The 15343-nt window shown below is 46.0% G+C and overlaps 1 protein-coding gene across 1 annotated transcript in view; it reads left to right on the forward strand.

The window, feature by feature from the left end:
* Positions 1 to 5702: 5702 nt before the first annotated feature.
* LOC147627693 (ketose-bisphosphate aldolase class-II family protein) overlaps positions 5703 to 15343 on the forward strand; it is a 78413-nt gene continuing 68772 nt past the window's right edge. The window contains exons 1-2 of the mRNA XM_086814626.1: positions 5703 to 5824; positions 5949 to 6029. Of these exons, the coding sequence (XP_086670752.1) occupies positions 5731 to 5824; positions 5949 to 6029 (175 nt within the window). The 5' untranslated portion in view covers positions 5703 to 5730. The remainder of the gene's footprint in view (positions 5825 to 5948; positions 6030 to 15343) is intronic.

The following is a 15343-nucleotide window of genomic DNA, read 5'->3' on the forward strand; positions in this document are numbered from 1 at the left end:
TTGCATTTACATTTGCATGGTGACAAACACCTGCATGCATGAAATAAAGAGTGTCCACCTTAGAGCCTCTGGCAACAACCAGTGAGCCCTTACTAATCTTCCACTTTCCACTACCAAATGTGGTAACATAATCAGCATCATCAAGCTGTCCAGTAGAAAGCAGATTCTTCTTGATCTCAGGCACATGCCTGACATCATGGAGCATAAGCTGTGAGCCATCTGAAAATACAAGCCTCACATCACCTCTGCCAAGAATTTTGCATGCATGGTTATCACCCAAATAAACTACTCCTTCATTGCCAGCAGTGTACCTGACAAACAAGTCTCTGCAACCTGTGACATGAAAGGAGGCACCTGAATCAATGATCCATGAGTGCATACCATGACCACCTGTAAGAAGTGAATGGGCATCAAGTGAAGACGTAAAGAGGACCTCATCCTCACTGCCACCTGCATGTGACACATTGATTTCTTCGATCTTGACTCCACTTTTGCCCTTTGGCTTTACATCTTTGGCTTCATCCTTCTCTTTGTCTTTGCCTTTTCCCTTTTCCTTTTGATCATTTTTCCATTTGTAGCATTGCTTTTTGATGTGTCCCTTTTTGCCACAATAATGGCATTCCAAATCCTTTTTGGAGCGAGACTTGCTCCTTCCCCTTTCTTGGCTTTTCCCTCTTTGCTGGGATCTCCCACCTGCATTCATTGCATTAGACTTGCCAACAGAGTTGTTTTTCCTGTTCATCTCTTCTTGAAGAAGAGCACCCTCAACATCTGCATATGACAGCATAGCATTCGAATTGCTAGTGGCTGTCCTGAATGTGTCCCAACTCTCTGGCAAAGTGCATAACAAAAAAGTGGCTTTGAACTCATCGTCCATTGCCAACTTTTGATTTATAACCTGGCTGACAATACCATTAAACTCATTGAGATGGGCTGTCATAGAAGCCCCTTCCTTCATCTGAAGGCCTATGAGTTTCTTCAACCAATACACTTTGCTTGAGGCACTTTGTTGGGCATACAAGTCCTGCAATCTCTGCCACATTCCCCAAGCTGTCTTCTCTTCACGAATGCTGAAAAGTAATGAGTCTGACACAGACAACATGATAGTAGATCTTGCCAGCTCATCCATATCTTCCCACTCTTCAGCTGTAAGAGAAGCGGGCATCACACCCCTTTCTTTGATAGGCTTATGTTGCTTTTTCTGAAGCAACACATTGTAGCACTGGGTTTGCCAAATATCATAATTATGAGAGCCTTCAAGCTTCTTGATGTGAAGCAATGAAGAGCTCTCACCTGTGGTTGCCATAGCAAAATGCAACCTGTAATGCCTGACTCCCTGCAAATGTGCAAACACTGCACCCTAAGCACACAAAGTGCTTACAAATGTTCTCCCAAGCTTTATCTCCCACTGCGGAAGCAAGAATGCAACTTTTCTCCCACTTTTTGTGATGAAAACACCAAAATCTGGTTGCTGCAGATTTTGGACAGCACCTTAAATGTCCTCTTTTGCCCTTCCAAAGTACTGTACAGCAGTACTAAGCGCTCTCCAATGATGTACCAAACCTGTACCGGCAATTTCAGCAGCTGAATTTGAACCTTTTGATCACTCAAAACAGTGTACAGCCATGCCCAAACATGCACAAAGCTGTGCCAAATCTGTACCAGCAGGTACAATAGCAATAAATGCTCTCCTGGCTGTCCAAATGAGTGAAAATCAGATTTTTTACAGTCACGAACACTGCATAAAACAGTCCCGAACAGAAATTGGGCAAAAGCCCCTTGACTGCAAGCTGATTTCTGAAGATTCAAGGCATAAATGTCTTGCCTGCTGCTTTGCCAAGCTCAACAAGCATACAAACTTGAAAAGCCCCTTGATTTGAGATCAATTTCTGATCATGCATGGTACATTGGCGCACATGAAGGCATCCAGAGTGTTCACGATGCTTCCCCCTGGCCACATATACATCAAATACATGAAAGCCCCTTGATTTACAGGCACATTGAGTGCTTGTAAGGCATCAACACATTATCCACAGCATCAAATGCGATTGCCTGCATGCAAATCAACCAAATCGGCACAAAAGCCCCTTGATTTGCACTGCAATTTGCTGCAATTTGCTGCAATTTTGCCCAAATGTGCGATTTTTCACATCATACAGCATGTATGAGTGCTTAATTGCACAATTACATCAAAAGCCCCAAATTTCGACATCCAATTTCCTGCAAATTGATCCTGATTTGACCAATTTCCTGCAAATTGATCCTGATTTGACCAATTTCCTATGAAATTCTGAATTTCTCTGATTTGCAGGCGGGTTGATGAATTTGGTGCTGCTGCAGAAAGATTGTGCTGATGAAAAATCCTCACATGTGAGTATCTTCAAGCGTGGTGTAGAAGACTGCTGCAAGCGCTGCCCTTTGGCGAGCTTTGTCAGGGCGAGTGATGCGAACAATACCAGGTTGTTGCCTGTACTCCCAGCAGCGCACAGAACAATACCAGGTTGCTGCCAGATGGAAGCTTGCTGACGGGCGCCCCCTTCGCTAATGGTCGGGCGTTGATCACGATGTCACGGTGGTGGGCGTTTGCCTTCGCCTATCCGCCAGCTTTGCGTGAACCTGCAGCAGCACGGCGCCCGTCGCACGTCTAACGCCTTGTGGCCACCAAGGCTACACGCTCACCGCACCGTTTCTGCCGGCTCGTGTCAAGTAGTAAAAGCCTTCGCTTCACCCACTTGATGGACGCCCGCCGACTACCTGTAGGTGCAGTTGATGCGCTGGCTGCTGTTGTTGATGCGCTGGCTTCTGCTGCGCTAACTGGGTGGCTGCGCCTCTTCACACACAGGCAGTATCTGGCCAGCCCCTGCGACCAAGGAATCAAAAGGCCCAAGAGCAGGCGACCAGCAGAGTAGAAGAGGGAGGAGAACCAGAAGAAGAATCTGGAGACCAAAGCTCTGATACCAGTTGATGGGGAGAAACCTGTAATTAGGGTTTAGAGTTCATTCATGGGAGACATACACAGAGAAGCAAGGGAGAGAGAGAGAGAGAGAGTTGTGGGGATAAGTCAACTCATGAAAAGCATGAGTGTGTGACTCCCCTATCACACATGTATATTGCACTAGTACACATAGTGCACTTAGTACATTAAAAGTACTAAGTGTACTATGTACTATAACTTATGGGCTTGTACACACTATAAGGGTGGGCATAACGCCTTTACCCCAACATCGCCCAAAAACCTACTCATATAATGCATAGATGCCCCATGTCATATCTGCTGGTATGCCAAGAGACAGCAGGCGCTGATGGTACTATGTCAAATGCCTTGCGGAAATCCACAAAGCAGCAATAGAGCTTTCTCTTCCCTACTCTTGCCTGATCAATCATACATCTCAAAGTGAATACATGGTCAGTGGTAGAGAAAGTTCTCCTGAAGCCTGCTTGCCCTGATGAGCATAAACTTGCTCGCTTTGCATATAAGCTAAGCTCTTGCTCCAACACTTCACCATAGAGTTTGGCCAACACGTGGCCAACCATAACCGTCCTGTAGTTGCTCGGATCGAGCATATCCCCTGTTTTGTGGATCGGCAGAATGGTGTGCACCGTCCACTCCACAGGCAAACCCTCTGCTAGTGCGCTGTTAAACAGGTGTGCAAGAAAAGGAGCCAAAGAATCTACTGCATATATGAGATGCTCACACTGTAGGCCCATATGGTCGGGGGCCCGTCCATGCTGTAGGCGGCGGATAGCTTCCTTTACCATCGAGTGGGAAAAGAAGCTAGCTGTGGTAGGTCAAGGCTCCTGTGGCTGAGGTATAGGTGGCTACTGTGGGGCGTGGTACAGGTCCTCTGCATATGTGTGCCATGTCTGAGTCTGCAATGGGTGTCGGTGACCGGGGCTCTCTGAAGTGCCGCCATGAGATAGGACTATCTCTACTCATGAAGAAATGGAAGATCTCTAGCTCCTGTATCTCTGCGAAGGCCCGCCTTTTGCGGCGAGTAAGTCTCCTCATCTCTCTCCTCGACTCTTGCTCTGTGATGGCTCCCAAGGCTCTTTGTATAGGGCTCTGGACTCGTCATCATACCATCTGTTCTGGGGCATAGTCCCAGATCTCGCAGGCTCTCCTAAGTGGACACGATGTGGGAAGCTCTGTAATGCAGCCGTGTGTAGGAGTGATGCCAGCTGGGCTGTAATGGTATCCATAGGTGGTACTGTAAATCAAGTCTGAGTTTCCTTCCGCAGTCTTCACTATTCCAGTGAGACTGACTCATATAAAGTAACTAACCCCCAAGTGAGTGTTGGCGGTACCCCAATGTCATACATCCTTTGCATCAGCCTGGCCCGTGGTACCATATTAGAAGCCTTGCGAAAATCCACAAAGCAACAATATATCCTCCGACCATGTGCTCTGCCCTCCTCAATAATGGCTCTAAGCGTAAAGATATGATCTAATGTCGAGTATCCCCGTCGAAAACCTGCCTGGCCTGGAGCTCGCAATCCCTGTGTCTCTGCCCAAATACTCAACTCATGCTCAATAATAGATGCATATAGTTTGGCCAAGGTGTGGCCGACTGTAATGGTACGGTAGTTGCTGGGATCTGTGGGATCTCCGAACTTCAATATGGGCACGATGGTGTTATCTCTCCAACTAGCCGGAAAGCCCTCACACAAAAACCCTGTTGAACATATGAGTCAACAAGGGTGCTAACAAATCTCTCACATATATAAAATGCTCCGCAACTAGGCCATCATGGTCTTGAGCTTTCCCTGATTTCATCCTATCAATAGCATCATATACCATGCTCAACCGAAAGAAAGTGGAGGCCAGGGAAGAACGCAACTAAATGATGAGAGTATTGATATTATTGATTAATTTCTTCAATGAAGTACATGTACCTTTATAGGTTACAAAGGTTCTCCTCTTGACATCACTACTCATGTCACATCACACACAAATATCTAGATATTATTATAATCCCTCCAAGAGGTGGTTCACACACAAACATACTATCTCACTCATAAGAGTGGGTTCACACACAGACGTACACTTAAACACTATGTTGACCAAGTACACACACAACACAGCTTAGCAGCCATTCACACACACACACACACACACTTAGATCAAGTACACACCGACCATAACAACCACAGAGATAAGGCATGCATGCTCGCGCACACACTTTTAAACTTAGAAACTTGATGCTTTTTTGGGTCCTTTATGTACTTCTTAGAGAAATGACAGTACAGGGTTCGAACCCAGCAAAAAGAAGGGGGATAGATTTTTCCACAGCTGAAGCTGGAGGTCTGGAGCAGCATGCTTTTGTATGTGTCTGATATACATGGGTGCTATCCGCAGAAGGTAGAAAAATTTCAGAAGTCAAAACAGGGATGGAAGGTGAAGGAAAGAAGGGATGCAACTTTTTGTGTGCTAGTAGATCTTTAGACTTTGTGCAGTTTCCTTACGCTAGTCTCAATTAGGGTAGCATGTGCCCTCACATGGCTTTAAAATTCTGTTGTCCTCTTTAGTATTTGAGCTGATTTTCACATGCTTACTTGGATGGCCACCAACTAAATGGGTTATGTGAGAATGAAATGCTTGAATTCATATAAGATTAAGAAGGGCTATAGAGGTCTTGATTACACTACCCAAAGGGGCTCAGGAGTCACGTGCCGTAAAACCTTAATGAGCTTGCTGTTTATGCATACCATGCATGCGTGCCAATTATCTGTATGATATATGTAGGTGCTCAAGTTCTTATTGTGATGGTTGCGACTGAGGTCCAAGCAGAGATGGCGTTGTTTGGAGAGCATGGGGCAGTTCCAGGTTGTTTTTGCATGCATTTCTTCTTGATGATGATTGGTGATTGAATCCATATTTGTTTTCTGGTTCAATATTTAACAATTGTTTGATGCTTTGCTTTTTGATACACATCTCTTTTTTTTTACAGCTGTTCCGGATGGTTGTACTATTATCTTATGCTCTACAGTGTCTCCACACTATGTGAAAAATCTTGAGCAGCGCCTGCAAGGTAATCTTTGCTTTCCTAGTTATTTGAAGTTCCTTTTTCTTTCTCTTGGCTTGTTCATATTTTGACACAGCAGTTTTATGCCCAGTAGCGAGCGTAAGAGAAGAAAACACACATATCAGAACAGTTGTGTTGTACATATGTTTAGAGGTTAAATATTTTTTAGTGTAGAGTGTTGTTCAGTGGCAAAGGCTTAGCGGTTGTGATGACTATCAATACTATTCTAGTGATAAATTAATTTGTGGAAGATTGGATGGTGTCACACAAATACCATGCCTGAGACTTGTGGGAGATAACAATACTTCGCTCCATTGTTGGACCTCAAAGGGGATTATGATACTTGGGCTCTTTATACCTGTAGAATGACAGGCAGACACACCTGAACTGTGTTGACAGACTGGGTGCCAGACAGCTCAAAACTGTGCAGTGGGCAGCACCAGCACCAGCAGAGCGCTGGACCGCAATGGATCACTGTAGAAAAAAGAGTAGAGCATGTCATGGGTGAAAACCATCTTGGATTGGGCGGCACAAGGGTGTGGAACCTCAGAAACCAAGCTAATGGCAACCAATAAGAGAAGGACCATGCACTGTGGTAGTGGAGAAGTCATGACGATCAGTTTGTTGCACTCTTGGGGATAATGATACTTCGGAGTTGCGGCCAGTTGATATTGTGCTAATTCTTTCTATCTTTAGCAGTGCATTTGCCCTATCAACTACTTATTTGCTGTACTAATTCTTTCAATTTGCTACTTCCCTTAGTGCTAGGCTTCATTATGGCTGAGTCTGCTGTGCATCTCCGGAGGTTTGACAGAAACTCAGTACAAAGGCCTTTGTGTGAATATATGCTCTTATGTGTGTGTGTGTGTGTGTGTGGAGTGCGTGTGTGAGAGCATATCTTGATACAGAGTTCTACACCCACTATTGGGCACTAATGACGTTAGTGGGGAGTATCTAGTTCATACTATGCATAATGGAGTTTATAATTATACAGTCTTGAGGGTTGACTACCATGAGTATATAACATGCACGTTTCTAAAAGGTGAATTTGGGCATGTTCCTGGATTCATCTAGGTATATAATTCAGCCGTATTAGCAAACATGCAAATTTCACATTGTGAAGTTTTCGTCTGAGTTGCGGCCAGTTGATATTGTGCCAATTCTTTCTATCTTTAGCGGTGCATTTGACCTATCAACTACTTATTTGCTGTACTAATTCTTTCTATTTGCTACTTCCCTTAGTGGTAGGCTTCATTATGGCTGAGTCTGCCTTGCATCGGCCTTTGTGTGAGTATATGCTCTTATGTGTGTGTGTGTGTGTGTGTGCACGTGTGTGAGAGCATATCTTGATACAGAGTTCTACACCCACTATTGGGCACTGATGACGTTAGTGAGGATGTCGTAGTATCTAGTCCATACTATGCATAATGGAGTTGATAGTTATATATTCTTGAGGGTTGACTACCATGAGTATATAACATGCACGTTCCTAAAAGGTGAATTTGGGCATGTTCCTGGATTCATCTAGGTTACAGGTATATAATGATACTTCGTCTCTTTAAAACTATAGAATGACAAGCAGACACACCTGAATTGTGTCGACAGACTGGGCGCCAGACAGCTCAAAACTGTATGGCGGGCAGCACCAGCAGAGCGCTGGACAGCAACGGATCACTGAAGAAAAAAGAGTAGAGCATGTAGTGGGTGAAAACCATCTTTGATTGGGCGGCACAAGGGCGTGGAACCTCAGAAACCAAGCTAATAGCAACCAATAAGAGAAGGACCATGCACTGTGGTAGTGGAGAAGTCATGACGATCAGTTTGTTGCACTCTCCGAGCTTGTAGTGGGTGAAAACCATCTTTGATTGGGCGGCACAAGGGCGTGGAACCTCAGAAACCAAGCTAATAGCAACCAATAAGAGAAGGACCATGCACTGTGGTAGTGGAGAAGTCATGACGATCAGTTTGTTGCACTCTCCGAGCTTTGGATTATATAGCCTAGGTCCTTATAGAAATCAATCAAATGCCGTGTGGTAAATTGCCTACGCCCTCTTGCAGGTTCGACTAGGCTGTCATGTCTCCCACATGGGTAGTGTACAGGGCGGACAGGTGTGACGGCTGGATGTGGGCAGACAGAAGGTCTGAACTGGTAGTGTAGAACAGGGCAGATCTGGGCCAAGTGAATACATCTGAAAGGCAACCCGCATCTTAATTATAAGGTTATTTCGGGGGTCTTTATCTGGCTGCCCACCCACGACCTGCATGGAGCAGCTGACCAGCTCTCAACCTGCAGGTTGAGGAGGCTATTTGTCCTATAAAAAGGCCCCTTCTATTCAGTTATCAAGCAGTAATCTCCTTCTTCACCCAACATGCAGCTGACAGAACTCTTTAAAACAGGAGTCAGCAGAGTAGCTAGCGTTTGGGGAAAACGTAGCATTTTCCATTTACTTGGGATTATTCTGCCATTGGTTACATTTTGGATTGGTTTACATTAGTTGTGGAAACAATCTTTTGCTATTTAGGCATTTACTCATTTAATATTCTACAGTTAGTTGTAGGTTCACCAGAAGGTCTTGCATTTTGTTAGGTCTCCTAGGGTCTTGCTTCACCTAGAATTCTGTAGAAGCGGTTCCAGAGTGCGAACATGATATACCGTAAACTTCAAGGCATGGGATACGTGGATGATTTACAATTTGGAACCACTACCAGTTTATCTGTTTCTCGAACCTAGGGTTCCTACAAATTTGTTTTTTCTCCCAATATTCCATTTGTAACCTGCCCAATGCATGCCTGGGAGAAGGCCGAGCAGGAAGTGATGTACCACATGGTGGCAAGAAGGACTTGGTTTGCCATCACAACACAGCCAGCTAAAGAAAGCTTGGCTACACTCCAGAATAGCAACCTCCTCCAAATGCTCAGAAGAAGAGGGGCAAGGTGCTGGTTCGGGGAAATGTCAATGCCAACCTGGCATCCAAGATAATGAACGTGATTGATCCACTGGAAACAACAACTGGCCTCCAAGTTGGGGCAGGCGATGAGCCCACCCAAAAACCACACGACTTGTGCTTGTGCGCCGGATGCTTGGCAGAAGATCTCTATCACATCAACGAATCTCTAGAGATTTCCCACATCTCTAGGCAGGTATGCTACTGTGTCATTGGAAATTCTGAGTCGAGCAGCTCCTCCTGTGAACGGATAAGTAAGCGCTGCCCTTGTAAACCAGTCTCTTGGGCGAAGAGGAAATTGCTAATGGCCTTAGCTACAACCAAGAAAAGGAAGGGCGCGAGAGGGCATGCTTGTCGGACCGATCAAGAGGGGATCTATCTCCTCGGGCCCCTTGAATGAGTACCTAGCTATGAGAGGGGGAGTCCGGAAACACCTTGGACCCACTCCACTTGAAAGCCCATCCAGCACATAGTCCCGTCTAGAAAGCCCCAATCCACCCTGTCGTAGGCCTTCTCAAAATCAAGAAGGAGAACTATCAAATCTTGATGCTGCTGCAGAGAGGCCGAGGCTCTCGCCTCCCAAAAAGTGAAGATGTATCTAGGATACTGCAATCCTGAACAAAACCTGTTTGTGTTCCATGTAATGAGTCGGGGAGGAAAGAGTGCAGGCGCCGGCTGATGGACTTGGCTAGAATTTTATAGGCGGTCTCTAGGAGGGTGATGGGTCTTCACTGTCGAATGTCCAACCTATCTCCACCCTCCTTGGGAATCAAGACCAAATCTACGACGGCGGTTAAGAACAAGACCAAATCAATGAGGGTTAAGAACAAGGCCAAATCAACAAGAGTTATAAACAAGACCAAATCAAGAAGGGGGAATAAATCTAAGATCACATCGACTACGGATTAAACCCGTGACACGATAAAGGTTCAAGCTCCAAACTACTAGGCACATGTTGGTTGGCACTTGGGGTTCTAACTTGAGGTGTTTAAGTTACGGTTTATCGTGGTGACACCTGGACCCATGAAAAAGATAAAAGTATACGTTGTGTAAATGTTGAATCCTAATGATCCTAGTTCCTAGAGATAAGCCACCTTTGGTTGTTATGAACCCTCAAACAAAGAAATACCGACTAAATATAAGCACCTTCCATGAGATCCTAGTGTCTAAGAAACAGAGAGGTTGGAAAGCCATCCTCCTCCTCTCAGGGCATTTGCCCCGGGGGAGTGCCTGCAAAGCCTCAGCTAGCTCCTCACAAGTAAACGGTGTCATCTAGAAAGTCGGGAGAGTGGGAGCGACCACCTTTCTCATGTGCCGCCATACCCGATCCCTCGTATCCATCACCTACACGGAAAGAGGGGCTCCAAAAAGAAGGGATCTAAAAAACTCTGTGGCAATGGCTCAAATGAGGGGGGATTAGAGACAATAGAGCCATCTTGGCCATGCAATCTCTGGATGCCATCCTTCCGCCTGTGTGGACCAGTGATCTCAAAGAAATCTCTAGTGACCTTGTCTCGAGCCAATGTCCAGAAGGAAGATCTAGCGTGATATCTGTACTCCACCCTCCTCTCCTCTATTGAACTCAGATCTGGTAGCCGGGCCTCAATCCACGAGCTGTCCAGGGCATTCTCCTAGAGATGCTGCAGGGAGGCCAAGCTCTGACGGATGCTCCTCTCCTGCTCTCTGTAGTCTGTGAGCTGCTCTATGCCGCCACCTGCAACAAATCGGTGATCTCTCTGAGACCTACATCCAAGGCCCCTGTAGTTGAGCGAGCATAAAAATCAAGACTCTTCCAGCTTTCATCAATCTTGTTGTAAATCTCAGATTCTTGAATGAAGCACTTGGGGATATGGGTGGTCGAGTGTCTGTCTTGCCTTCATGAGTTCTCTAGGGAAAGAACGATGGGGGCATGATTTGAGAAAGAAGTGCCTACATGAATGCCAACCATGCCGCCTCGTCTATAAGCCCACTCAACAACATAGAAACTGTCTAGTTTGGAGAGGTTGGGGCCAGTAGCTCTCTTGTGTGATCTCGAGAAGCTAAGACCCCCCTGGGCTATACCGGGACACGGTTAAGTGCCATGGCTCGTCCCCACAGAGCTAAAATCAGCTCCTCCCAAGCTGAGTACTCCAAGCTTGAGGTGGTATCGGTGCCTCCTCCGAGTGTGTCCTCCGCTGCCTCTAGCATTAAAATCACCACCCATGCACCAAAAATCAGCCTGTGTGGGAGGTATAGACGGACCGTGCTCCAAAAAATGGCTCTGCCTACTGCAGTGTTCGGAGCGTAGAGGTTAAGGAAACCCACTCTGTCCTCTCCAATGCTAATGATCACCCACTGCACTCTCCGTGTGACTATGTGCCTGAGTCAAGGATTACAAGTAAGAGTTGCTCACAGACAGAGATGCATACCCCTCCTTGTATCCCGGAGGGGCCAAAAGCGTGGGACCAGAAGGTGTGGCTTCTGTCTTGGAGAATCTTCCCACATGTGGGGGTTCGATCCTCTTTGAGATGGTGCTCCTGGAGGAAGAGTATGTCAATAGGTCCTCTGACTATAGCTCTATGAAGCTCCTTTGTGAGGAACCCGCACCTCCTCTCAGACACTGCAGTCCACTCAAACCCTGAATGTTCCATGAGACAATTCGCATATCTAGGAGCGGTGGGAGACAAAACTATCGGAACTGCCCACCACTCTGAGAGTCTTGGGGATGGTGAGTAATCACAATCCGTCCTAGGGTGAAGCCTCACCAAGTGGTCTCGAATCCTACTGTGAAACCAGTCTCGCTAGGCCTGGGAGTACGCCTATTGTGGGCTCCACTTGTCATAGTGAAGGTATCTGTAGGAAGGGGAGAGGGGTGTTGGCTCAAGAGCTATGGCAAATGTGTGCGCAAGAGAGCCATGACTAGAGAGAGAAGGAAGAGAGAGTACAATATAAGACACGGGAGATCTGGGCACAAAGTACCATGTTGATTGCTTGATTGATTTATTTGTGAGTACATTGGTGCCCCTTTTATGGGCTGAAAGTGCAACCTCTTCTTTGACCTTATTAAATGAGGTGTGACATCACTGCTTACCTCAAGGGAAGCTTCTGAGCCTAAGAGACTATTCCCACACTTAACTCCGATTTCCCAACAAACCCCCCTTCGGAGTGAAGGAGTGGTGAGACCCTTACACAAAAAAGTTTCATTACCTACTTTGCTTTCCAGTCCTCCTTGGGCTGATTCACCACTCAACAGCTCCCGCGTTGCGGTAACAAAATCCCGAGTAAACCTAGAAAGAGTATAGCAACTAATTTTTGTCCCCCCCCCCCCCCCCCCCCCCCTTACTCTTGGCTAGGATTTATGAAATCTAAGAGTTTGGAACATACAAAATAAAGGAAAAAATACACATTTTGGGGGACGACCCAAGCAGAGGACCCTTATTGACTCAAACACACACAGCTGTGGTGGACATGTGTGGGGAAGGAAGGTTGGCAGACAGAATATTGGCGGGCAGCCGGTGCGGGGGGCTGCTGGTGGACAGCCTGGGTGCAAGGGTTGGGTTGGTGGACAGCCATGGGTGCAGGGGTTGGTGGACATGTGTGGGGAAGGAAGGTTGGCAGACAGAATATTGGTGGGCAGCTAGTGAGGGTGTGGTGCGAATGGTGGAGGAGAGAGACGGATGGCAGCGGGGGGTGGATTGGCGGACCGCCGCCGGGTGTGGGGGTTGGCGGACATGCGTGGGGAAGGAAGGTTGGCCGACAGAATGTTGGCGGGCAGCCGGTGAGGGTGTGGGGCAGACGGTTGAGGAGAGAGGAGAGAGAAGGATGACAGAGGACGGTCTTGATCGGGGTGGTTAGTTTGTAGCAAGAGGACGGCCGTGAGAGATGGTGAAGTGGGAGAGGAAGGCCACCAAAAGAGGAAGATGGCTGCAGGTGGGTTGAGATAAAAAGGAAGTCCTCTAAGGATGATAGAGAAAGGACGTCCACCAAGAATCGTCCGCCAGATGGGTGGATGTAATGAAAAGGATGTCCTCCAAGGGGGTTGTAAAAAGGACGTCCACAATGGTGGATGGTAAAAAGGACATCCTTTAATGGGTTCAAAAGGACCATGGTAAAAGGACATCCTTGAATGGGTTAAAAAGAACGATGGTAAAAAGGACATCCTTGAATGGGTTAAAAAGGACGATGGTAAAAAGGACCAAGAGAAAAGGTAGGGAGGGCATGGAATGTAACGAGGAAGAATGAAAGGGTTGAAGCAGGAAAAGGAGCGGTTAGACATTGGGAAATAATGGATGGGGTGGAAGAGGAAGAAGGGTAGTGGATGGATGTACTAGGAAGAAGAAGGTGACGGAAGAAGAAGGGTTGAGTGGTTTCTTCTTCTTCTTCTTCTTTTAAAAGGGGTTGGGCTATGGGGTAGGAAAGGCTTCAGAGGAGGCTTCGAGGCGATAAGCTTTGATCCGGGAGCCGTTGACGAGTGGGAGCAGTAGACTGTCCAAGGTGCGGAGTTGCATAGCTCCCTAAGAGGAAGAATCTGGTGAATTAGGAATGGGCCTTCCCAGGGTGGAACTAGCTTCTTTGCCCGTTTCAAATAACGGGCTTGGTATACCAAGACCAGTTGGCCATCCTGAAACTAGGGCCTGTGGAGATAACGATCATGCCATGCTTTTGTTCTGTTCTGTTCCACCTCCAAAGCTTGGCTGGCCAGGACCCAGGTCTCGTTCAGAACCCCACTAGGTGCTGCTTCCTCAGCAACATCGCCTACGGGCTATAGTCACAAGAAACGTTTTGTCTGTTTCATCATTTTGACACATTGCGTCTCTATGTTGTCAAATCAAATTGGGAAAAAGTGAGAAATCAAAGAAAATGTAGGAAATTTCAGCAATTGGGTGTGTAATTCTATGTGATGGAGATCAAAGTTATGAAATTGGGATTTATAAATTGGGGGAAGTAGCAAATTTCAACAATTGGGTGTGAAATTTGGTGCAATTGAGATTGAAGTATGAAGTTGGGATTTATAAATTAGAAGAACGTGAGAAATTGAAAAGCTAGTAGAACACTCAAGGAAGTTTCAACAATTGGGTGTGAAATTAGGTGAAATCGACCACAAGAAGTCAAATTTGGGCAAAACAGTGCATCCAACATTAAGGTCAGAAGTATGAAATCAAGATTTATAAATTGCAAAAAAGTGAGAAATTGAAGAGCTAGTAGAATACATGTAAGAAATTTCAAAAATTGGGTGAAATTGAAGAGCTAGTGGAATACTTGTAAGAAATTTCAAAAATTCAGTGTGAAATTAGGTGAAATTGACCAAGAAGTCAAATTTGGGGATCGTTACACATAGTCACAACAGAGGTTTCGTCTATTTCATTGTTTCATCTATTTCATGGTTTTGTCTTCACGGGGTTTTTAAGAAATTTGAGATGGAGAGGAGAAGAATAAGTTTTTTTTTAATTTTAAAAATCTCAAATTTAGGCGAAATGTTGTTTTGGTTGCGAGTGTTTCGTTTCATTTTGAAAAGTTTCACAGGGACAAAACAGGTTTTCATGTGACTATGCTACGGGCGGATAAAAAAGCGCCTACACGCGATGAAAAATGGTAACTACGGGATGATCTTGGGCCCAAGGCTAATCGAAAACAAAGAAAAGAAGAAAAGAGAGCAGACTCTTTCCATACTTGCAGGGTGGTGGCCATTGGATCACCTCACTTGAGGCCACTCCGCTCCCGTAAGTGGAGTGGGAACCCAGTGTAGTGTCCACACCATATCAATGAAGAGGGCACCTGTTTATGAGAGCTTGGCCGGTCGCTAGCTAATGAATGCCTAGACTCACTTATAATATATCCGCTCACACTTTAATAAAGTGTGAATGTCTAAACTCACTTATAACATGTAAGCCCAGCGGGACGTGCCGTGATTCAATCACGTGTCCAAGAGATAGAGATATAGAGAGAGAGGGGGGAGAAAGAAAGAAGGAAAGAAAGATTTTATTAACATCTTCCAAAAGACCGAACTCGGCCTATGTGACAAATCAGTGTACCTGTGTGGGGTATCCTCTGTCATCCCAACAAAATGAAAAAGTACTGAACTAAAAAGCTGAATCTAGGTGTGCAATATGTACAATGAGTGGGGGAGGTGATGGAGCTCTACTACTAGGAGAATGCAAAGCTATATGCATGGAGTATACAATCATGATATGCACCCTAGCTAGCTCCATCCTGTACCATACTAGGGGTATAGAATGGTATACATCAATGAAGGGGGTGTCCACAGCTCCCTGAAAAACATGCCTGGGTCTGCTCAGAAACGAGCCAGTTGCTCCACACCCTCTCTGTGAAACTGAGCTCTGATCTCTGTTATCTCTCTCTGGTATAGGCGTGGTGTCCGAAAGCCAGGTGTCCTCT

This window comes from Cibotium barometz, chromosome 20 (genome assembly GCF_041138505.1).
Source record: "Cibotium barometz isolate CiBa-2024 chromosome 20, ASM4113850v1, whole genome shotgun sequence".
In the NCBI taxonomy this organism is placed as follows: domain Eukaryota; kingdom Viridiplantae; phylum Streptophyta; class Polypodiopsida; order Cyatheales; family Cibotiaceae; genus Cibotium; species Cibotium barometz.